The sequence below is a fragment of the Salvelinus fontinalis genome, chromosome 1, assembly GCF_029448725.1.
Source record: "Salvelinus fontinalis isolate EN_2023a chromosome 1, ASM2944872v1, whole genome shotgun sequence".
Classification (NCBI taxonomy): domain Eukaryota; kingdom Metazoa; phylum Chordata; class Actinopteri; order Salmoniformes; family Salmonidae; genus Salvelinus; species Salvelinus fontinalis.
Genome location: NC_074665.1, coordinates 94500731 through 94525792, shown reverse-complemented (window position 1 = coordinate 94525792; position 25062 = coordinate 94500731). Strand labels below are relative to the sequence as shown.

The 25062-nt window shown below is 40.5% G+C and overlaps 1 protein-coding gene across 1 annotated transcript; it reads right to left on the bottom strand.

The window, feature by feature from the left end:
- Window positions 1–21537: 21537 nt before the first annotated feature.
- si:ch211-221j21.3 (uncharacterized) lies at window positions 21538–24967 on the bottom strand. The gene is made up of 4 exons (XM_055936652.1): window positions 24555–24967; window positions 23757–23912; window positions 23163–23216; window positions 21538–22107 (listed from the first exon to the last, which is right to left on the bottom strand). Exons 1-4 carry the CDS (start codon window positions 24627–24629, stop codon window positions 22078–22080), a joined length of 315 nt encoding a protein of 104 aa, XP_055792627.1. The 5' UTR covers window positions 24630–24967; the 3' UTR covers window positions 21538–22077.
- Window positions 24968–25062: the final 95 nt, after the last annotated feature.

Below are 25062 nucleotides of genomic sequence, written 5' to 3'. Positions count from 1 at the left end.
TAGTATTTTGGAGTAACCACAATGTTTTTAGTTTTCTCCTGCCACAGCCATTAAAGTCTGTAACTGTATTAAAGTCACCATTGGCCTCATGGTGAAATCCCTGAGCAGTTTCTTTCCTCTCCGGCAACTGAGTTAGGGTTAAGGAGGCCTGTATCGTCATAGTGACTGGGTGTATTGATACACCATCCAAAGGGTAATTAATAACTTCACCATGCTCAAAGGGCTATTCAATATCTGTTTATTTTTTATTTTTACCCATCTACCAATACGTGCCTTTCTTTGCGAGGCATTGGACAAGCTCTCTGGTCTTTGCGGTCGAATTTGTGTTTGAAATTCACTGCTCAACTGAGGGACCTTACAGATAATTGTATGCGTAGGGTACAGAGATGAGGTAGTCATTCAAAAATCATGTTAAACACTATTATTGTACACAGAGTTTGTCCATGCAAATTATCATGTGACTTGTTAAGCACATTTTTACTCCTACATTTATTTAGGCGTTGCCATGACAAAGGGCTTGAATACTTATTGACTCAAGACATTTCAGCTATTTATTTTTAATACATTTGGAACCATTTCTAAAAATATAAGTCCACTTTATCATTATGGGTTATTGTGTGTCGGCCAGTGACACACAATCTAAATGCAACACATTTTAAAATCAGACTGTAACACAACAAAGTGTGTAAAAATTCCAGGCGTGTGAAAACTTTCTGAAGGCTCTGTACATAGAAAAACACATGCAAAATAATATTTCATAATGTCGACATATTGTTTCGCATGTGTATGTAGGCTTATATCTCAATACAGAAGTTCACAAGTCAAAACAATAGTCCGGTTTGCTGAATATACAGTCAAAAGGAAGGCAACGTTTAATTGTCAAAGGCAATCCAGCATCTGGAACCTTAATGCAAAGCGTTGCTCGTTGCTCGTTTGGCTCTAAATTTGATGAAGAGCGCCTCCTTTTGGTCATTTTAAAGACCACCACCCCGATTGTAGATTTCCAGGCAAACTTCAGCGCGTCACAGACCCGCTACGTTTGTCAATAGATTGTTGACCCTTTAGAATGTAACACGTGATCTAATTAGTGTATAGAGTTAACGTCTAACTACCTATGTTGTTTTAATGTATATGAGATGTTCAGAACATTCATGTCTTATTTAGGCTTGCTTTGGTGTCGCTCGAGGGAAAAGATTTCATATAATAAATACAAATGCTATCTAATAGTTGATGGTCATAAAATCAGTCAAGAAAAGGTTTACAGTTTTGATTAGTTGCCGGAAATTAGAAATTAATTTACAATAGACTTGATTAAAAAAACAGAACCTAATTCACGTGCTTTACAATCGGGGTTGTTTGCCAGTTAGACATGTGGTTGTTTCCGTACAATAAACAAGGCATCAATTAACAGCGTGCTGTGGGCATCGCAATTTCAATGCAAAGAAAGCATAGCGATAGACCCTGATAAACTATCGGCTAATTTAAAATGCATTCTGAATGTTATAAATATATCTGTTTCAAAGGTTCTAATGTCAAGGGGGGCACCTTCATTACGGAGACAGGGTTCGATTAGGCAACTCCAGATATTGTAATTGGCTTTAATGAAACATGTATCGGGATAATTAACTCTGAAATATGTGCAACCGCTGGGACGTTGAGTCGGTGTCAGCTTTCATACTGTCCAGATGTCCTAACACAGATCAGCCTTCAATTAAAAGTTGAACGGTTTTATTTAAAAGCAAGCTTTAAATGAGTATTTTACTTAAAACAATTTTAATCTAATAAACGAGCATAGCCTTTATAAATGTTGAAAATGCAAAAGGGGAAGATTTTGGTAATAGGGCAGATTGGAGAGTGATTGTTGAGATTACAAACCACTGCTCCTAGTCTACCAACCGTTATAAACCACTGCTCCTAGTCTACCAACCGTTATAAACCACTGCTCCTAGCCTACCAACCGTTACAAACCACTGCTCCTAGTCTACCAACCGTTACAAACCACTGCTCCTAGTCTACCAACCGTTACAAACCACTGCTCCTAGCCTACCAACCGTTACAAACCACTGCTCCTAGTCTACCAACCGTTACAAACCACTGCTCCTAGTCTACCAACCGTTACAAACCACTGCTCCTAGCCTACCAACCGTTACAAACCACTGCTCCTAGTCTACCAACCGTTATAAACCACTGCTCCTAGTCTACCAACCGTTATAAACCACTGCTCCAAGCCTACCAACCGTTACAAACCACTGCTCTTAGCCTACCAACCGTTATAAACCACTGCTCCTAGCCTACCAACCGTTATAAACAGCTGCTCCTAGCCTACCAACCGTTATAAACAGCTGCTCCTAGCCTACCAACCGCTATAAACCACTGCTCCTAGCCTACCAACCGTTATAAACCACTGCTCCTAGCCTACCAACCGTTATAAACAGCTGCTCCTAGCCTACCAACCGTTATAAACAGCTGCTCCTAGCCTACCAACCGTTATAAACAGCTGCTCCTAGCCTACCAACCGTTATAAACAGCTGCTCCTAGCCTACCAACCGTTATAAACAGCTGCTCCTAGCCTACCAACCGTTATAAACCACTGCTCCTAGCCTACCAACCGTTACAAACAGCTGCTCCTAGCCTACCAACCGTTACAAACCACTGCTCCTAGCCTACCAAACGTTATAAACCACTGCTCCTAGCCTACCAACCGTTATAAACAGCTGCTTCTAGCCTACCAACCGTTATAAACCACTGCTCCTAGTCTACCAACCATTATAAACCACTGCTCCTAGCCTACCAACCGCTATAAACAGCTGCTCCTAGCCTACCAACCGTTATAAACAGCTGCTCCTAGCCTACCAACCGTTATAAACCACTGCTCCTAGCCTACCAACCGTTATAAACCACTGCTCCTAGCCTACCAACCGTTATAAACAGCTGCTCCTAGCCTACCAACCGTTATAAACAGCTGCTCCTAGCCTACCAACCGTTATAAACCACTGCTCCTAGCCTACCAACCGTTATAAACAGCTGCTCCTAGCCTACCAACCGTTATAAACAGCTGCTCCTAGCCTACCAACCGTTATAAATAGCTGCTCCTAGCCTACCAACCGTTATAAACAGCTGCTCCTAGCCTACCAACCGTTATAAACAGCTGCTCCTAGCCTACCAACCGTTATAAACCACTGCTCCTAGCCTACCAACCGTTATAAACCACTGCTCCTAGTCTACCAACCGTTACAAACCACTGCTCCTAGCCTACCAACCGTTATAAACTACTGCTCCTAGCCTACCTCACTCCTTATCTGCTTGACTGATGATTATTGCCTACAATCCAGTTTCAACTTCACAGTTTATTAAGACTAAAGATTAACAGTAGAACAATGTGATTTTACTGTTGACTGTGCCTAATCCTTTAATTCAACGTTTGCCCCCTTAATCATCGCGATGTGACAGTGATTAGTGTCAAATAATGATTCTGATGATAACGATAATGCCTAAATGATGCTATCAGTATTATAGATATTAAACAAGGGTATACGACTACAACAGGTCAGCACTAGTCTACTAATGGCAGTATATTAGGCTGTAATACAATACTACTGATTTAAATGATTTTAAACAATGTCTTGATGAACAGTGCAGAAGAACATGTGAGATGGTTGAGTTATGTCAAGCGGCCTACCCGAGTTGCTGTATAATTAGCATTTTCACTCTGGTGCTAAAATGAAGAGAGAGATGCTGTGCGGCTCGCCAGCGGCACAGCCCGGGGCGATAGTCATATAAAGAAGGAGGGGGGAAAAAATGAATAAAGAAACCGAGACCTATTCCAGGCAATTAACATGTAAAATATCCAGTGGAAATCGAGAGTGAACCGAGAGTGGTTGGGTCAACCGCTCCCCTTTTCAGAATAAGAAATATATTCGTTTGGATACTATTGAATAAAACAGTTGACTTCCATAATTAAAGATTTGCAGATGTGCACCTGCCACCTTCACCAAGTGATCATCTCTGATATAATCACATATAGGTCAGATATAATGTAGACTATTTGTGCTTCAGATAAAATGGCCTCACATTATGTCTTTCTCTATCAGATTAATCCATACCATTTGATTCATTGTTTCTCTCGTAAATTGCTCAAATTGGCAATAGTTGGTTGGGGGCAATTGTTCAAATCACGTAGCATTTGAGAACTTAAACATAGAACCACAGCTCAGGCCATAGGCGATAGCGACCTCAGTTTGACAGCGACAGCCAGCCTTTACCCGTCTGAAGAAACGCCATTCCACGGTGACAGTGCCCCACCTACAGGCATACTTAGTTAAATCATTCTACTCAGTCCACACTTTTAATAGGTCTCGTGCGAGTAACCTAATAATTATGCACACGGTCAACACAGCCTAAGTCAAAAATGGTGACATAATCATTATTGTGTGGTTATTGGAGCAGTTGTCACAGCTGTGGGGTAAATTGAACACAAAACACATCATTCAAAAGACAGTTGCTTCAAAACTCTAAGCACATTTTCAATTGACTAAGTACAACACACACAACAAATCATGCGGTCACTTTTTTCACCAAACTTTTAATCTGTGTTTCATTTAGAAATACATGTTTCACATTGAAATACATTTTCATATAAAATTAAATTGCTTTCCGCAATGCAATGCTTGATATGATTGTCTTTTAATTTGTTCAAATACATTTGACTATTACTTTAATCCGACTGTTCTTAGTTTTCAAACTGTTTTGTCTACAACAGAGTTGGATAATTACATAATAAACGTTTATGTTTGTAAAGTAGAAACATAACGTTTGATAGTGTAAAGTAGAAACGTAATGTTTGATAGTGTAAAGTAGAAACGTAATGTTTGATAGTGTAAAGTAGAAACATAATGTTTGATAGTGTAAAGTAGACACATAATGTTTGATAGTGTAAAGTAGAAACGTAATGTTTGATAGTGTAAAGTAGAAACATAACGTTTGATAGTGTAAAGTAGAAACTTAATGTTTGATAGTGTAAAGTAGAAACTTAATGTTTGATAGTGTAAAGTAGAAACTTAATGTTTGATAGTGTAACGTACTATTACGATAATGACTTATGATTTTATTCATTAATTTAAAAAAATGTGATATTGGCAAGATCATGTTGGCCAATAGAGTACTGTAATGTTGCCCAATAATGTTTGTGACATGTTTCGTGCTGCTACCATTTTGTGTTGCTACCATACTGTGTTGTCATGTGTTGCTGCCTTGCTATGTTGTTGTCTTTAGGTCTCTCTTTATGTAGTGTTGTGTTGTCTCTCGTGTCGGGATGTGTGTTTTGTCCTATATTTATATATGTATATATATATATATTTTTTTATCCCAGCCCCCTGTCTCCGCAGGAGGCCTTTTGCCTTTTGGTAGGCCATCATTGTAAATAAAAATTTGTTCTTAACTCACTCGCTTAGTTAAATTACATAAATTATATTACATAGTTAAATAAAATACAAAATAAAACTGTAATACTGTAATATATGCCAACAGAGTACTGTAATACTGTAATATATGCCAATAGAGTATTGTAATACTGTAATATATGCCAATAGAGTATTGTAATACAGTAACATATACCAATAGAGTACTGTAATACTGTAATATATGCCAATAGAGTACTGTAATACTGTAATATATGCCAATAGAGTACTGTAATACTGTAATATATGCCAATAGAGTACTGTATTACTGTAATATATGCCAATAGAGTACTGTAATACTGTAATATATGCCAATAGAGTACTGTAATACTGTAATATATGCCAATAGAGTACTGTAATACTGTAATATATGCCAATAGAGTACTGTAATACTGTAATATATGCCAATAGAATACTGTAATTCTGTAATATATGCCAATAGAGTACTGTAATACTGTAATATATGCCAATAGAGTACTGTAATACTGTAATATATGTCAATAGAGTACTGTAATACTGTAATATATGCCAATAGAGTACTGTAATACTGTAATATATGCCAATAGAGTATTGTAATACTGTAATATATGCCAGTAGAGTACTGTATTACTGTAATATATGCCAATAGAGTACTGTAATACTGTAATATATGCCAATAAAGTACTGTATTACTGTAATATATGCCAATAAAGTGCTGTAATACTGTAATATATGCCAATAAAGTACTGTATTACTGTAATATATGCCAATAAAGTGCTGTAATACTGTAATATATGCCAATAGAGTACTGTAATATATGCCAATAGAGTACTGTAATACTGTAATATATGCCATTTACGTAGCTGCCGTTTTAATCCAAAGTGACAACAGTGAGTCCATACATTTTTGTATGTGACCCCAGCAGGAATCCAACCTACAACTCAAATGTGTCTCGTGCCATGTGCTTACTAACTGAGCCACAAAGGACCACCACAATGTTCACGCTCGTGATTAAAGACGGACCAAGGCGCAGCGTGCGTAGAGTTGCACATCTTTATTCACCGTGAAACTTCGACAAAACAAGAAACGAACAACGAAACGGGAAAGTCGAGGTGCACAAAAAACACTCACACAAACAATATACCACAACCACAGGTGGGAACAATGGAGAACTTAAACATGATCCCCAATTAGAGACAACGATAATCAGCTGCCTCTAATTGGAAACCATACCAAGTACACCAACATAGAAATAGGAAAACTAGAACACCCCCCTAGTCACGCCCTGATCTACAATACCATAGAGAACCAAGGGCTCTGTATGTTCAGGGCCTGACAACAATAAAGAAGTACTATACATGATTACAGTACATGTGGACAGTGCATGATAGCCATGCCCATGAGCGTACCACCTTCCTTCAGGCCATGGATGAGGCATGCAATGACATCAACCCAGACCTACACTACCAGTCAAAAGTTTGGACACAACTACTCATTCAAGGGTTTTTCTTCATTTATTTATTTTACTATTTTCTACATTGTAGAATAATAGAGAAGACATCAAAACTATGAAATAACACATATGGAATCATGTAGTAACCAGAAAAGTGTTAAACAGATCAAAATATATTTGAGATTTGAGATTCTTCAAAGTAGCCACCCTTTGCCTTGATGACAGCTTTGCCCACTCTTGGCATTCTCTCAACCAGCTTGGTTGAATGAGTAGGTGTGTCCAAACTTTTGACTTGTACTGTAAGGGAAAGGGGGATACCTTTGGATTAACTAACAGTTTTTCCCCAGGTGTATGAACAACGAGGACATTTACTCTGATATGGATGAGATCTATGGTCAAATGCTCCAGACAGGCTTGATGCTAACTAGCGCCTGCTACATGTTATGTGTCTTTCATTCATTTAATGTGCTTCATTTGACTACACCTATAGTGTCATTATATATTAAAAATAAATGTACTTTCTTGCATCAATGATTGTGAAAGATGTCTTCAATGATCACACATTGGGATAGAAATTAAGGAAATTGGATTTTAAGTAAATTTTGATTGTTATTGGTTAAACCTGTTGTTAAAATAACTACATTTAAAGATGTCTTTGTGTTATGATTTTAGTGATTAAATCAATGTTCTCACAGTATTTCACAGTAAACATGTTTTTGGATTGGTTGTGTGGTGAAAGATATCTCTAGACAAAACACAAGAAAAGGTTTTTAATGGAAAACACGCTGCACCATAAATGTTACCAGTTTGGACTTTTTGTACTAAAAGTTTAGAAAATTCACCGCATACAGAAAGTATTCTGATCACCTTCCCCTTTTTACAAATGTTGTTACGTTACAACCCTATTCTAAAATGGATTAAATTACATTTTTCCTCAACAATCTACAAACAATACCCCCTAACTGGCAGGTAGGAGCGCTGGGCCAGTAACCCGAAAGTTTACTGGATCGAATCCCCGAGCTGACAAGGTAAAAATCTGTCGTTCTGCCCCTGAGCAAGGAAGTTAACCCGCTGTTCCCCGGGCGCCGAAGACGCGGATGTCGATGATGGTAGCCCCCCCCCCACCTCTCTGATTCAGAGGGGTTGGGTTAAATGCAGAAGACACATTTCAGTTGAATGCATTCAGTTGTACAACTGACTAGGTATCCCTCTTTCCCTTTCCCTTAATGACAAAGAGGAGGGGGGGGGACCTTTAGAGGTGGCTAAGTGGTAAAGCAGAGGAAACACTTCCTGATTCATCATCAGAGTTCTACAGCCTCACTCATCATTTGCAACATATTTAATTTCCCTTTGTCGGTGTCGGTGTCGGTGCCGGTGCCGGTGTCGGTGTCTGTGTCGGTGTCTGTGTCTGTGTCGGTGTCTGTGTCGGTGTCGGTGTCGGTGTCTGTGTCTGTGTCTGTGTCTGTGTGGTCTTCTATCCTCATGGGGACCTAGAATTCCCAAATGTCCCCACAAGGATGGTAAAAACAAGGGAAATTCTCCCTTGTGGGAACATTTGCCACTTCCCCTTGAGTCATAGTGGGAGGACCACACAGTGTGTCACCACCTGACTCCCAGTTTACTTCCATATGAAGGTTATTATGTCAATATTTGCGCATCGAAAGCGCTTCCACCTCCATTTCTCACAACGCCTAATTCATATTACAAATACAAAACGACCCCAGCTTGTCTGCCGTGTTTTGTTTTGTCGACATTTGGAAAGTTGACTGACAAATTCTCTATTTCCATTAGGCCTGTTTTTCTTTTTGCTTTTTTCTATCCGACATTTACTTTACTCGCATAAAAACGGATGGAAACCTGGTTATAGTCTAATAATGTGTGCAGCTGTACATTAAATATCTCTGCACTGTTGAAATCTCTCAAAACAAACAGAGACATAATTACTGTAAACAAAACCCCCTTGTGGTGACTTGTCCTACTTTCTGCAGCCCATATTGGGGGGAGGAAGAGAAGCATGGCAGAGAGACAGAGAGAAAGAGGCTGGCATATGGACCGCGTCTTCATTAGAACCATGGCAATAAATAGATTAATTGGGCAGATTAAGAAACCAAAGCTTTGATCAGATAATCCCCTGCAACATCCCAAAATGGCACCCTATAGACCCTGGTCAAAAGTAGTGCACTAAATAGGGAATAGGATGCCATAGTAGTGCACTAAATAGGGAATAGGATGCCATTTGGGACAGACAAAACATCTCTGTGGTTTCCTGCAAGACTATTCATGAGGAATATTCCTACAGATTTAAACACATAGTGGAGTTTAGCTGAAGAGTTTGTTATCTAATTACATAAGAGACATGCAGGACATCACAGCCAGTTCTTGTTTGTTGATCATTCTGTCCCTCCCAGAGAAAACACTGTGTTCTTCTATTAAAAAGGGTTGTGTGTGTGTGTGTGTGTACTAATGAATATTTGACCATCAGCAGCAGCAGCAGCAGCAGTCAGTCAGTCAGAATTGTCATCTCTGGGAAGCAAAGCAGGTCAGTGGCGACCAGTCATTCAGGGCCTCTGTTTTGAGCCCCACCTGTTTAGCTAAAACCTTTCATTTAAAAAATGATTTATTTTTGTTGTTGTTGTTGCCTGTTTTGCATATTATTTTGGTATTATAATACGTGTCACATATCAGTTTGCAAACAATGTATAAAACAAATACATATGAGTTAATAAAGCTGCATACAAACATGGTCTCTTTTTTTGCTTTCTTGAGGAAGGCAGCACCAAAATGTTTTCAAAGTGTTTCAGCCTAGCTCAGTGCTTTCTGTGGTGGTGGGGCAGCCAGCGGAAAGTACGGAGCGTAGGGGTTGGTAATGTTCTCTAGTTGCACCGTGATTGGCTCAGTGTTCTCTCACTCATGGGGACACTATGTCACCACTAAATTTACAGGTAGAGCTCGAACAATTCACGCTCCTCGTGTGCTACCATAGAGTTACATTAGAAGTGCCCATCCAAGAAGGCTTTTATTTGGCGTCATTGGCCACAGATAAAATGACGTCAAATCATGTTATATCTACCGTAGCTTTGATTGGACTGATCATGTCATTATCATACTTTCAAAATCTTTGCTAGTAAGTTATCAGTCATTATCATGAAGTCGACAATCTACCGGAAAATATCAATCATTCTCGTATGAAGAGAAATTATGAAGAGAAATTATAGATAAAACGTATCTGTGCTCATCAGCCATTGGACATAAACATCACACAACAAGTTGGAAACCACAAACTCAACAATGAGTGGTTTGGAAGGAATCAGTGGCTAACTGTAAGCCTTGCAAAGCTATCACTAGCCTGCTATTCAGTGGAGTGGGTGTGTGGTCCAAGTCTGGGTTTAAAGGTCTCTTTTCTAAGCTTAAAATAACAAACATTCAACATTGGCCATGCTGTCGATCCAGCATGACTTCTGCTGCGATCAAAACAACTGGAAACTCGGAACTGGAAAGAACAAGCTCTGACTGGGAAAATACGTTTTGAACGGTCATCCAACTTGGAATTCCAAGTCGGGAACTCGGGCCTCTTTCTAGAGCTCCGACCTGAAGATCACTGATGTCATGATTCAACCTTGTTTTTTTCCCAGAGTTCCGAGCTGTCTTGAAAATACCATAAATCCAGAGAATGCCAGACTTTGATGACAAAATGTTCTCACAAAGGACCGCAGCGCCACCTACCTGTTCTAGTTAGCAAAGCACAAGAAAGCGAGTCCAAAAATGTCTTGTATGCTTTTGCATAAATTGTTATATTCCAGGGAGATATGTATAATGTTGCTAAGAAAGTAAAACTAAGTGTATGTTGTGTAGTAAGCTGTTAGTAGCCCATGTGTCTTACCCTAATAATTAGGTCACTTTCCCCCTCATAATTTACCCTACTGTTTTGACATGGAGGTGCACATGTAGCCTATAGCCTGTTTTAGAGAAATGTTATCATTGAATATTGTAAGATCTTTCGTTCTCTGCTTATATGCCCCCTTATATACCCTATGGTTCTGACTTGGTGTACACGGAGAACACTGAATTCTGTCACTGTACACTTAAAAAAATAACTTGTTTTGTATTACATTGCTCAACATGTTCTCAACATTTTGTCATAATTTAGTTAAAGCAATGAACATTTACTTTTTTGGACTTACGTTTGTATATCCGCTCTCGTTTGACTTCGGGCTGCATATTTTCAGCCACACGCTAAAATGGCCACTGAAGCAGGTGAATAAAGGAAGTAAATGAAGCAACAGCAGACGAGATGGTGAATGTGGTTCGTTAGACACGTGAGGAATAACAGGTGGTGTCCCTCAGGTCCCCCAGAGAGCAGAATCTTAACGCCCTTTAACTTCTCACTCGTCCCCAGGGACCCCCACCGTCCACGCAGCATCTCCCCTCGTTGACACAGATCGGATTTAACATTTAAACAACAGCAAGGTGCACCGCCGCCAATCCTCTGCAAACACCTCCAAACAAATGTACAAGCAGAGGTTATGCTCAGAGGCAAACAAGCCACCGAACGCATGCAGAACAGAGGTGAACACCACAAGTCATTGTTAATTCATAATATATTTATTATTCGTTATGGGGGGCCTTGGGATCAGATAAAACATTATGCATTAACAGTCTCTGTCTCTACTCTCCCCTCCTCCACTGTTTGGCCTTACCTCTCTGAAAGCTTTGTTCAAACTACAGTACCTATTCCTGTCCTGACACTCAGCCTGACATTAAGATATCTCTCTGAAAGGAGTCCTGTTCTTTCATGTGTTTGGTAACCCTTCCAAGCAGCTCCTCCGTTAGTCGTATGTGACTGGTGGTGACTGACAGGTCGACACAGGCACGCCACTTAAATAGTTTCATGGTACCGTGTATGGTGCAGGAAGTCTTGAGGGATTCCTTTGGGCACAAGGAGTAATGGGAGCTACTGTCAAGAGCACAGCAAGAGACAAAAGTGATTTCAGTACATAACCTTTAACATAAAACAGTATCCATGTTTGTATGGTTTTATTTCTTGGAGGGATGGGGGAGGGGGATGTTCTGAAGAATAATAAAAAACTGGGGAGTTGCAGTAGTATACAAATAAAACTGTCACCCTTTAATTCATAAAACACAATAAAAAATATTGCTTTAAAGCTAGAATCTGCAGTTAAAAACAATAACAATAACAAAGCAGACAGCCCACCAAAAGCAGAGGGATGTGCCTAGAGAAATGTAATGATATCAGAACTATAGTTTTAACAAGGCTCGAGACCATATATATGTATATATATTTATATACAGTTGAAGTCGGACGTTTACATACACCTTAGTCAATTACATTAAAACTCAGTTTTTCGCAATTCCTGACATTTAATTGTAGTAAAAATTCCCTGTCTTAGGTCAGTTAGGATCACCACTTTATTTTAAGAATGTGAAATGTCAGAATAATAGTAGAGAGAATTATTTCTTTCAGATTTTATTTCTTTCATCACATTTCCAGTGGGTCAGAAGTTTACATACACTCAATTAGTATTTAGTAGCATTGCCTTGAAATTGTTAAACTTGGGTCAAACGTTTCGGGTAGCCTTCCACAAGCTTCCCAAAATAAGTTGGGTGAATTTTGGTCCATTCCTCCTAACAGAGCTGGTGCAACTGAGTCAGGTTTGTAGGCCTCCTTGCTTGCACATGCTTTTTCAGTTCTGCCCACAAATTTTCTATAGGATTGAGGTCAGGGCTTTGTGATGGCCACTCCAATACCTTGACTTTGTTGTCCTTAAGCCATTTTGCCACAACTTTGGAAGTATGCTTGGGGTCATTGTCCATTTGGAAGACCCATTTGCGACCAAGCTTTAATTTCCTGACTGATGTCTTGATGTTGCTTCAATATATCAATTTTCCTGCCTCATGATGCCATCTATTTTGTGAAGTGCACCAGACCCTCCTGCAGCAAAGCACCCCCACAACATGATGCTGCCACCCCCGTGCTTCACGGTTAGGATGGTGTTCTTCGGCTTGCAAGCCCCCCCCTTTTTCCTCCAAACATAACGATGGTCATTATGGCCAACAGTTCTATTTTTGTTTCATCAGACCAGAGGACATTTCTCCAAAAAGTACGATATTTTTCCCCACGTGCAGTTGAAAACCATAGTCTGGCTTTTTTGGCGGTTTTATGAGCAGTGGCTTCTTCCTTGCTGACCGGCCTTTCAGGTTATGTCGATACAGGACTTGTTTTACTGTGGATATAGATACTTTTGTACCTGTTTCCTCCAGCATCTTCACAAGGTCTTTTGCTGTTGTTCTGGGATTGATTTGCACTTTTCACACCAAAGTACGTTCATCTCTAGGAGACAGAACACATCTCCTTCCTGAGCGGTATGACGGCTGCGTGGTCCTATGGTGTTTATACGTGCGTACTATTGTTTGTACAGATGAACGTGGTACCTTCAGGCGTTTGGAAATTGCTCCCTAGGATGAACCAGTCTTGTGGAGGTCTGAATTTTTTTTTCTGAGGTCTTGGCTGATTTCTTTTGATTTTCCCATGATGTCAAGCAAAGAGGCACTGAGTTTGAAGGTAGGCCTTGACATACATCCACAGGTACACCTCCAATTGACTCATCATTTTAATTAGCCTATCAGAAACTTCTAAAGCCATGACATAATTTTCTGGAATTTTCCAAGCTGTTTAAAGGCACAGTCAACTTAGTGTATGTAAACTTCTGACCCACTGGAATTGTGATACATTGAATTATAAGGGAAATAATCTGTCTGTAAACAATTGTTGGAAAAATTACTTGTCATGCACAAAGTAGATTTCCTAACTGACTTGCCAAAACAATAGTTTGTTAACAAGAAATTTGTGGAGTGGTAGAAAAACTAGTTTTAATGACTCCAACCTAAGTGTATGTAAACTTCCCACTTCAACTGTATATATATCTTTACATTTATGTTGTTTACAGACATTGGAGTAAAAAAATCATATATTTTGCCCTCTGATGGAGTACGACAGTTGAACGACACTCATTTATAAGCTCTATTCTTTAAGCATCGATGAGTATATATCATAAATTTATGTCCAAAAATGGATGTAGCAACTAAGAATGTAGCTTCAATGTTCTGTTGTCTTTTAGCCATTTAACAGTTTATGACCTTGGAATTCGCTGTAAACTGTTTGCCCCTTGGTTATGACTGTTTGCCCCTTGGTTATGGGTTCACGTCAAATAAGAGGGGAATTCAAGGTGTACTTCGAACACTCATTATATAGGAATGACCATGACAAGGTTAAGTGTTTGTATACAATAGTGATATAGAACAAATTGGCTCAGTAATTGAAGTCATTTTACACTTCGCATTGGGTATATTTACTTCAATTTGTTGTCGGACGGAACAATATCATTCACAATGCACTGTTAGCTATTGTATGGGTTTGAATTACTAGTGCTGAGCGATTAACCTACTTTTTAAAACATTTTTTTTACTATAATTGACCAACGTCGGTTCAATTATTAGAATTGCATTTCCTTCTGTTTTTTTTTCCTGTGAGCTCAATATGCACATTGCAGTTTCTGTAGAGATAAAACAGATCCAGCCCGAACTGTGTGTTGTAGTTGGGAGATGTAGTTTCCAACAGGCCAATACTTGACATAGTTTAACGCAGAAATCGTGGTAATTAACTACAATGACCATAATCCATTGTGCGCCTACTTGTCCGCCTGTCACATAAGAGAATGCAGTTTCTTCGGGAGGTATCTCTACCTGAAAATACATGATCTTAGTGATTGATAGTTGGTATTCAGCAGTGATAAAAGCATGCCTTAATTACTTTGAAGAACTACGAAAATAGTGATTTTGTCAGAAAGCATGGGCATCAGCGCTACAGAGATGAGATGACTTAGAATTAAATAAAGTCATTAAATAAAACATTTAATATACACAAACACTGAAATATTTTATTAAAGTAATGTGAATAAATAATGGTTAATGGGTGATCAGCAGTAATGGGCAAACCCCTACCATCATGGGACTTATATTAATTGTTTTACGTTACAGCATTCAACCCACATAATGCATAGTGCATTTAACGTAAAAAAAATACATTTTCCCGAAATCGAAAACGGATTATATTTGAATTATCGAACTTAAACAGGCCTCAAAAAGCACTAATCGCTCAGCACTATGAATTATTAATAGAGCAGATAGAGTTATTGGTTCTCTTCGCCTTGCTTCAAAACACTGCTCAGCAATTTGTAACAGTTCAACAGAGCACCATCCCACCAAGACTGTAGAAAAAGGCTGTCTTTGTGCATGACCTTTTGTTCTGCATCTCTGTAGAACTCTTGTTACTGAAGGGGACTACTTTTTGAGGAGGGACAAGAAAGGGCTCCACGAGTATAGAGTTCCCATTGGGAACAATGGAGAGCGGGGTCACCTTGCACTACATGGGTGGAACTTTAAATGCAATATTGTGGATCAAAGCCTGAACCAAAGTAGGTGGACATGCTGTTAGATGGGATCCAGTGAAGGACACATTTATAAAGGGAAAATGTCAGAGTTTAATAAAGAGCAGAAAGAAAAATTGTCAACTTTCTTAGCATCTCTTAATCTTTAATGATTCACTGAATCTAAAACACATGAAAAAATATTGAAAACTAATACTCAAATGCTATATACAGCATAAGGCAATAAAATAAGCAATACAATGTTAATGTACTACAAAGTTAGTCCATGATGATTTGTACATCAGCTGACGGGATTCCAGGAGTCTAACCTAGTGATGTTCAGCAGAGAAACCATTACATCTGTCTGGTTCCCTGTGGAGAAGCAGGTCAGATTCCTGGAGTCTGACCTAGTGCTGTTCAGCAGAGAAACCATTACATCTGTCTGGTTCCCTGTGGAGAAGCAGGTCAGATTCCAGGAGTCTGACCTAGTGCTGTTCAGTAGAGAAACCATTACATCTGTCTGGTTCCCTGTGGAGAAGCAGGTCAGATTCCAGGAGTCTGACCTAGTGCTGTTCAGCAGTGAAACCATTACATCTGTCTGGTTCCCTGTGGAGAAGCAGGTCAGATTCCAGGAGTCTGACCTAGTGCTGTTCAGCAGAGTAACCATTACATCTGTCTGGTTCCCTGTGGAGAAGCAGGTCAGATTCCAGGAGTCTAACCTAGTGATGTTCAGCAGAGAAACCATTACATCTGTCTGGTTCCCTGTGGAGAAGCAGGTCAGATTCCAGGAGTCTGACCTAGTGCTGTTCAGCAGAGAAACCATTACATCTGTCTAGTTCCCTGTGGAGAAGCAGGTCAGATTCCAGGAGTCTGACCTAGTGCTGTTCAGCAGAGAAACCATTACATCTGTCTGGTTCCCTGTGGAGAAGCAGGTCAGATTCCAGGAGTCTGACCTAGTGCTGTTCAGTAGAGAAACCATTACATCTGTCTGGTTCCCTGTGGAGAAGCAGGTCAGATTCCAGGAGTCTGACCTAGTGATGTTCAGCAGAGAAAACATTACATCTGTCTGGTTCCCTGTGGAGAAGCAGGTCAGATTCCAGGAGTCTGGCCTAGTGCTGTTCAGCAGAGAAACCATTACATCTGTCTGGTTCCCTGTGGAGAAGCAGGTCAGATTCCAGGAGTCTGACCTAGTGCTGTTCAGCAGTGAAACCATTACATCTGTCTGGTTCCCTGTGGAGAAGCAGGTCAGATTCCAGGAGTCTGACCTAGTGCTGTTCAGCAGAGTAACCATTACATCTGTCTGGTTCCCTGTGGAGAAGCAGGTCAGATTCCAGGAGTCAGACCTATCAGGGTGTCAATAGTAGTCAGATCAGGGTGTCAGTAGATGTCAGACTAGGGTGTCAGTAGCAGTCAGACGATGGTGTCAGTAGCAGTCAGACGAGGGTGTCAGTAGCAGTCAGACGAGGGTGTCAGTAGCAGTCAGACGAGGGTGTCAGTAGCAGTCAGACGAGGGTGTCAGTAGCAGTCAGACCAGTCAGATCAGGGTGTCAGTAGCAGTCAGGCCAGTCAGATCAGGGTGTCAGTAGCAGTCAGGCCAGTCAGATCAGGGTGTCAGTAGCAGTCAGACCAGGGTGTCAGTAGCAGTCAAACCAGTCAGATCACGGTGTCAGTAGCAGTCAGGCCAGTCAGATCAGGGTGTCAGTAGCAGTCAGATCACGGTGTCAGTAGCAGTCAGGCCAGTCAGATCAAGGTGTCAGAAGCAGTCAGTCCAGTCAGATGATCAGGAGAAAATAAAGGGGGCCGAAAGTGAACATGAAAAGTGCAATTGTCCAAAACATCCCTAAGGAAATAAAAATAATTCCACATCCATAACATGATACTTGTCAGGGTTGGTCTGCATCCATCCCAAATGGCACCCTATATCCTACATAGTACACTACTTTGGACCATAGCCCTATGGGTCCTGGTCCAAAGTAGTGCACTATGTAGGGTGCCATTTTGACACATTCCTATATCATCACCCTGCTCATTACGTCTTCATGAAGGGCTCTTCTGGGGCATACTTGATCTCCCAATATGAGTTGGAGGGTATTTCTCTTTTCCATTTTATTAGCAGCTAAGCTCTTTACACTTGTAGCATATTGCAGCAGGTTTCAAGCTTATGCTTTGTTGTCTTACATTATTGAAAATCTAGGCCCTCAGAGCCATTTCCCCCAGGTCTTGCTTTGTGTGAGAACACACGTATTTCTACTGCTAGTACACTGGGCTGTACTGGGGGAGGACAGGGGAGATTGTCAGGGTAATACGCATTAATCCATCCTAGTTGACTTTCCTCAAAACTTTAGCCCTCCCCTATTGCATCTGTTGAGCCATAATGTTGATACCCTGACATCTATGAATATATTATTCATCGTTGCATTATAACTGCTAATCACTTCGTATCACATGAGGTGGACTGGAAACATTCATAAAGGTTAGGATACAACACCCAAAGGAGAATGGTAACGTTCTAGAAGGGTAGGATACAGAGCATTGTAACGTTCTAGAAGGATAGGATACGGAGCATGCTAACGTTCTAGAAGAGTAGGATATGGAGCATGCTAACGTTCTAGAAGGATAGGATACGGAGCATGCTAACGTTCTAGAAGGGTAGGATACGGAGCATGCTAACGTTCTAGAAGGGTAGGATACGGAGCATGCTAACGTTCTAGAAGGGTAGGATACGGAGCATGCTAACGTTCTAGAAGGGTAGGATACGGAGCATGCTAACATTCTAGAAGGGTAGGATACGGAGCATGCTAACATTCTAGAAGGGTAGGATACGGACTATGCTAATGTTCTAGAAGGATAGGATACGGAGCATGCTAACGTTCTAGAAGGGTAGGATACGGAGCATGCTAACGTTCTAGAAGGGTAGGATACGGAGCATGCTAACATTCTAGAAGGGTAGGATACAGAGCATTGTAACGTTCTAGAAGGGTAAGATACGGAGCATGCTAACGTTCTAGAAGGATAGGATACAGCGCATGCTGACGTTCTAGAAGGGTAGGATACGGAGCATGCTAACGTTCTAGAAGGGTAGGATACGGAGCATGCTGACGTTCTAGAAGGGTAGGATACGGAGCATGCTAACGTTCTAGAAGGGTAGGATACAGCGCATTGTAACGTTCTAGAAGGGTAGGATACGGAGCATGCTAACGTTCTAGAAGGGTAGGATACGGAGCATGCTAACGTTCTAGAAGGGTAGGATACGGAGCATGCTAACGTTCTAGAAGGGTAGGATACGGACTATGCTAACGTTCCAGAAGGATAGGATATGGACTATGCTAACGTTCTAGAAGGACAGGATACGGACTATACTAACGTTCTAGAAGGCAGAGGATACGGACTATGCTAACGTTCTAGAAGGATAGGATACGGAGCATGCTAATGTTCTAGAAGGATAGGATACGGACTATGCTAACGTTCTAGAAGGATAGGATACGGAGCATGCTAATGTTCTAGAAGGGTAGGATACGGAGCATGCTAACGTTCTAGAAGAGTAGGATATGGAGCATGCTAACGTTCTAGAAGGATAGGATACGGAGCATGCTAACGTTCTAGAAGGGTAGGATACGGAGCATGCTAACGTTCTAGAAGGATAGGATACAGAGCATGCTAACGTTCTAGAAGAGTAGGATATGGAGCATGCCAACGTTCTAGAAGGGTAGGATACGGAGCATGCTAACGTTCTAGAAGGGTAGGATATGGAGCATGCCAACGTTCTAGAAGGGTAGGATACGGAGCATGCTAACGTTCTAGAAGGGTAGGATACGGAGCATGCTAACGTTCTAGAAGGGTAGGATACGGACTATGCTAACGTTCTAGAAGGGTAGGATAAGGACTATGCTAATGTTCTAGAAGGCAGAGGATACGGACTATGCTAATGTTCTAGAATGGTAGGATACAGAGCATTGTGACGTTCTAGAAGGGTAGGATAAGGACTATGCTAATGTTCTAGAAGGATAGGATACGGACTATGCTAACGTTCTAGAAGGCAGAGGATACGGACTATGCTAACGTTCTAGAAGGATAGGATACGGACTATGCTAACGTTCTAGAAGGATAGGATACGGACTGTGCTAACGTTCTAGAAGGGTAGGATACGGACTGTGCTAATGTTCTAGAAGGGTAGGATACGGAGCATGCTAACGTTCTAGAAGGATAGGATACGGACTATGCTAATGTTCTAGAAGGACAGGATACGGACTGTGCTAACGTTCTAGAAGGACAGGATACGGACTATGCTAACGTTCTAGAAGGACAGGATACGGACTATACTAACGTTCTAGAAGGCAGAGGATACGGACTATGCTAACGTTCTAGAAGGATAGGATACGGAGCATGCTAACGTTCTAGAAGGATAGGATACGGAGCATGCTAACGTTCTAGAAGGGTAGGATACGGAGCATGCTAATGTTCTAGAAGGGTAGGATACCGAGCATGCTAACGTTCTAGAAGAGTAGGATATGGAGCATGCTAACGTTCTAGAAGGGTAGGATACGGAGAATGCTAATGTTCTAGAAGGGTAGGATACCGAGCATGCTAACGTTCTAGAAGAGTAGGATATGGAGCATGCCAACGTTCTAGAAGGGTAGGATACGGAGCATGCTAATGTTCTAGAAGGGTAGGATACGGAGCATGCTAATGTTCTAGAAGGGTAGGATACCGAGCATGCTAACGTTCTAGAAGAGTAGGATATGGAGCATGCTAATGTTCTAGAAGGGTAGGATACGGAGCATGCTAACGTTCTAGAAGGGTAGGATACGGACTATGCTAACGTTCTAGAAGGGTAGGATAAGGACTATGCTAATGTTCTAGAAGGCAGAGGATACGGACTATGCTAATGTTCTAGAAGGGTAGGATACAGAGCATTGTAACGTTCTAGAAGGGTAGGATACGGAGCATGCTAACGTTCTAGAAGGGTAGGATACAGAGCATTGTAACGTTCTAGAAGGATAGGATACGGACTATACTAACGTTCTAGAAGGATAGGATACGGACTATGCTAATGTTCTAGAAGGATAGGATACGGACTATGCTAATGTTCTAGAAGGATAGGATACGGAGCATGCTAATGTTCTAGAAGGGTAGGATACGGACTATACTAATGTTCTAGAAGGGTAGGATACGGACTATGCTAATGTTCTAGAAGGATAGGATACGGAGCATGCTAATGTTCTAGAAGGGTAGGATACGGACTATACTAATGTTCTAGAAGGATAGGATACTGACTATGCTAACGTTCTAGAAGGGTAGGATACGGACTATGCTAACGTTCTAGAAGGCAGAGGAGTTGAAAAATACTGGAATAGAGAAGTGGCTTGAAAATGTGTGATCTAGTTCAACTCCATGGATAAGAATGGTGATGATAGCTACAGTAGAAGCTACCTCCTGACAAAACACAGCTAGCAGTAATATGGAACATATCCTCAAACAAGAGACTAAAATGAAACAGAATAAATGCTGTTCACCTATAATCCACTAGTAAACATAGCAGACGGCCTAATGGTAAAGATCCACAATGGACAGCAGGCAGCAGAAGCCCGTGAACAGATGACATCTGGAAATAAGCTTCATATGAAAAAGTTATTGAATAACAGTGAAGAAACAATAGTCAAAAACACATCTAAATGTCCACACATTGTTCATCAAATCATACTTTATTGAAAGTTGTTTTTCCTTGTACTAAAAAGAAACTATTACATTGAGTCATAACCTGAAATTTAACAGCATCGACTATTGTCTATTCCTTGCATAAAAATCACTGCTTGGCAAGGTGGAAACTGGCTTCAAATCACTGTAAGACAACACAAAACCAGATCTAGTGGGAAATAGACAAATCATTGTAAGACAACACAAAACCAGATCTAGTGGGATATAGACAAATCACTGTAAGACAACACAAAACCAGATCTAGTGGGAAATAGACAAATCATTGGAAGACAACACAAAACCAGATCTAGTGGGAAATAGACAAACCATTGTCAAACGGCTCTACATTTGAAGTGTAGATCTAACTATTGAAAACTGGCTGAAAATGTTAATGAGATTAACACTAAATTCAGGACAATTTCCAAATATTAAATGATTAGCACAAATATTGTTACAAACTTCTTATTTTATTATTCAGCCAATTACATTTTAGAATATATAAAAAAAAAATATATAAAATATTTATTTCACAAAAATATATTTGCAGACAGGATTATCCATTTCAAAAAGGTTAACAATTATATAACTTTAAAAAGTTTTTACTTATCAATATTATTATTTACATGTATATTTTCTTGGTCTTGATACTGGGACAATAAGTAATTTTTTTAAATACATCCATTGACTTTAAGTGAGTATCCACATTACATTGTAAAGTTACAGTATTAATTGTGGCTTGATGGCTCATTCCTTATGGTTGTATGTGGACTACACTGTAGTGGTTATCTTTCCATTCAAACAGAACGTTAGTAAGACAGTATGAAATGACCTGTCTGGCTAGTAGCCATTTTCCCAATAACAGTGTTAAGTAGTGTAAACATGTGAGGCTATACATGAAGCATACAGTGCTTGTGGTTAAAAGCGAGAGAAAAGGCACACTGATAAAACGTTCATAGCCACAATGGCTTGATCAATCAATCAATCAATCATTCTCTTCATCCTCAAGGATCCTTCAGTTCTTCAAACGATCTCTGATCATGACGATAACCGATCAATACCCCATGATGTGGTTAATGTGCCCCTGAGAAGAGACTCATTATGTGTCAGGTAATCTTTATGGAACAAACCATTTACATGACGGTAGTATCCCAAATGGCACCCTCTCCACTATATAGTGCACTGTGTGGGGAATAGGGTAGTGCACTGTGTGGGGAATAGGGTAGTGCACTGTGTGGGGAATAGGGTAGTGCACTGTGTGGGGAATAGGGTAGTGCACTGTGTGGGGAATAGGGTAGTGCACTGTGTGGGGAATAGGGTAGTGCACTATAATCAGGAATAGGGTACCATTTGGGACTGAACCCATGTCATGTTCATTAACCAGTCCCGCAAGCATTTTGATGGGATTTTTGCAGGGCAATAGGCTTGATTTTGCTGCTGCAATCCTGACATTTTGCATGGCAATATGCTATGAATTAGTCTAATTTGTTGTGAAACTGTGCTGACGGGGGGGGGGGGGGGGGTTGTTGTGTGACTTCATTTAACTATATTATGCAGTAAATGTACTCCGATTGGTTGAAATTGCAAGCCCTATTTTTGTACTGCGGTGATGGGCCTGGTTTATGTGACAATATTGCGATGATTTGACTGTTGCACGTGGAAAGTGTGCAGTCAAATTTACAAGCTCTCGCATAATACGCAGGGAATTATTGATTTAGCAACAACAACAAAAAAGTCATTGCAGAAACCTGGAGGGACTGATTAACCCTTTTGACATGAGAAAGTCCAGAATGCTGACTCGGCCCAAGGTGAACATGAAGAGCAAAGCAGTCCATGGTCAATATGGTAGGTTTTATAGCCTGAGGGCCAACCCTTTAAAAAGGGCATATTTTATTATGTTGATTTTGTAGGTGCAACAATTGTCCCCAAAGTAAGAGACATAATATCCCATATTAGCATAAGGAATGTTTGATTATAATGTGCTATAGCTGTTAAATCCCATTGCCACTGATGATACATTTGTTTTGGTGTTTCTGGATGACTTGTACAACATGCTGGGTTAGGCCTACACACGGACACATGATATCAGTCATCCACACTACTGGGGGATGTTCAGGTAAAAATCAGGACACTACTTACAGGCTCCCCTGCCAGGCACCGATTACAACGTTGGCTGCCTTGGACTGCATAGACCTGTACAAGAGAAAACACCAGCCTGGAGGGTTATTTACGGCAATAATTACACTTGATTATTTAATGGATTGTCACATTGTAATTCTGCAAATAAACATTTGAGGATGAACACTGCATAGAAGACAAGACTATTCAAAGTATACTGATTATGACAGAAGGACAATTTCACAGTGGAGTGAAACGATATACAAATATTATATCAACATTGTGGCACTAGCCACATTCCTTGGGTAAGGATGAGAAACAATTTCCCAAGCTTCCTTGACATCACCAGCATTGAGAAAACCTGTCATAAAGATAGCTAAGGCTACACCTTAGAGATCAGATGTTGAGGAAGCATGTTGTCATGGGTACGCCTAGTGTCCCTTACTGCTTGACCTATGAACCTTTATTACTACTACAGCAGCATCATCGTCATCCAGGAGGAAAACATGGACCATAAAAACACTCCTGCAATGCACGTGGGAGGCTAACTCCTTTGGGATATAGGCCTCGACTGTAGCAACAAAGACTCCAAAATAGTTGAATACGCATATCTACCATGTTAGAAGCTGGGTGGTTGATGCTGACACCGCTGTTGCTGTTTGGGACACCCTGCTGTTGCATGCTGGCATCCCATGTATCCATGGCACTGTCAGTCACCATCCCGCCATGTTCAACCTGGATGCAGACTCCCACTCCGTTGCACAGTCGTTTCTGAGGATTCAAACAATGCAGCATAGTTGTATAACATGACAGGTAATGATTGATCTAGTTAGTTAAATGGTTATAGGCATGCATTCACTTAGCTAATGTACTAAGAGAACGTTTCTTCATGAGAAACTGTGGTAGCACGTAGTCATAGTTACACGTGCTTTTACATGTTGTAAACACCGGCTAAAGTTAGTTCTCTATGCGTTAGCTTAGCTAGCTAGCTCCCATACAACCAAATATGCATGCAAGGTTAGCTAAACTAGTTGCAATACAAATACATGCACACGTGATAACCAATAAATCACTATTAACTGATTTAGCCTAAAAATAGCAACACGCCAACTGGATAGATATTTCAATACCCAGTTAGCTAGACTGGTGTTAGCTAAACTATAAACACACCAATAGCAACAATGTTCTCACTAAAGCAATAGGCTACTGTTAACGTTATTGTCTGGAAACCCGACGTTGAATTGCATTGGATTCTTCGTCGGACAGAAATGTGCGATTGAATCAGGGAAGTTTCCTCTTCCTCTACAATCCAGAATGTTGTTGAATATAATTGTATTTCATCGTTAATCGTTCAATGCAATTCAACGTCGGGTTTCAAGGCAATAAACTAGCTAAGGACGGTTAAGGTCATACCGCTTGGCAATCTTTCCAGTTTTGAAGGTCCCCTTCGTGGCGTCTCTTCTTCTGGAGGGGTGTCATATATTCCATGGTTGTAGAAAATTATACCTATTTTTAGTATCTATCGACTGAATTTAATAACAAAATGTCAAAGGTAACAGTAACGTTAGATAGCTGGCAATCAAACAAATGCAACACGTCCAGTGTAAGCTAACTAGTTAATACTAACGAGGTCTTTTCAGAAACGTCCGGCTGCGATATCAAAATCAATGAAATTGCAACTAGTAGTGGCTACAAACCGGTTCAATCTCTGGCTACCTTGCTAGCTGGCTAGCTCCTTCACTTTCAGTTCGCTTTTCTACCGCAAGGACACGACAACCGTCCTGTTGATTTCTCTGCTTCTGACTTTTCAAAGTGTCGTCCCCGCTTGACTTCCAGCCAATCAGAATCGATTTCAAGTAGCGGGGGCGGGGGCTGTCTGAATAGCACTTTGTGACAGTTGCCGATGTAAACTAAAAGCGCT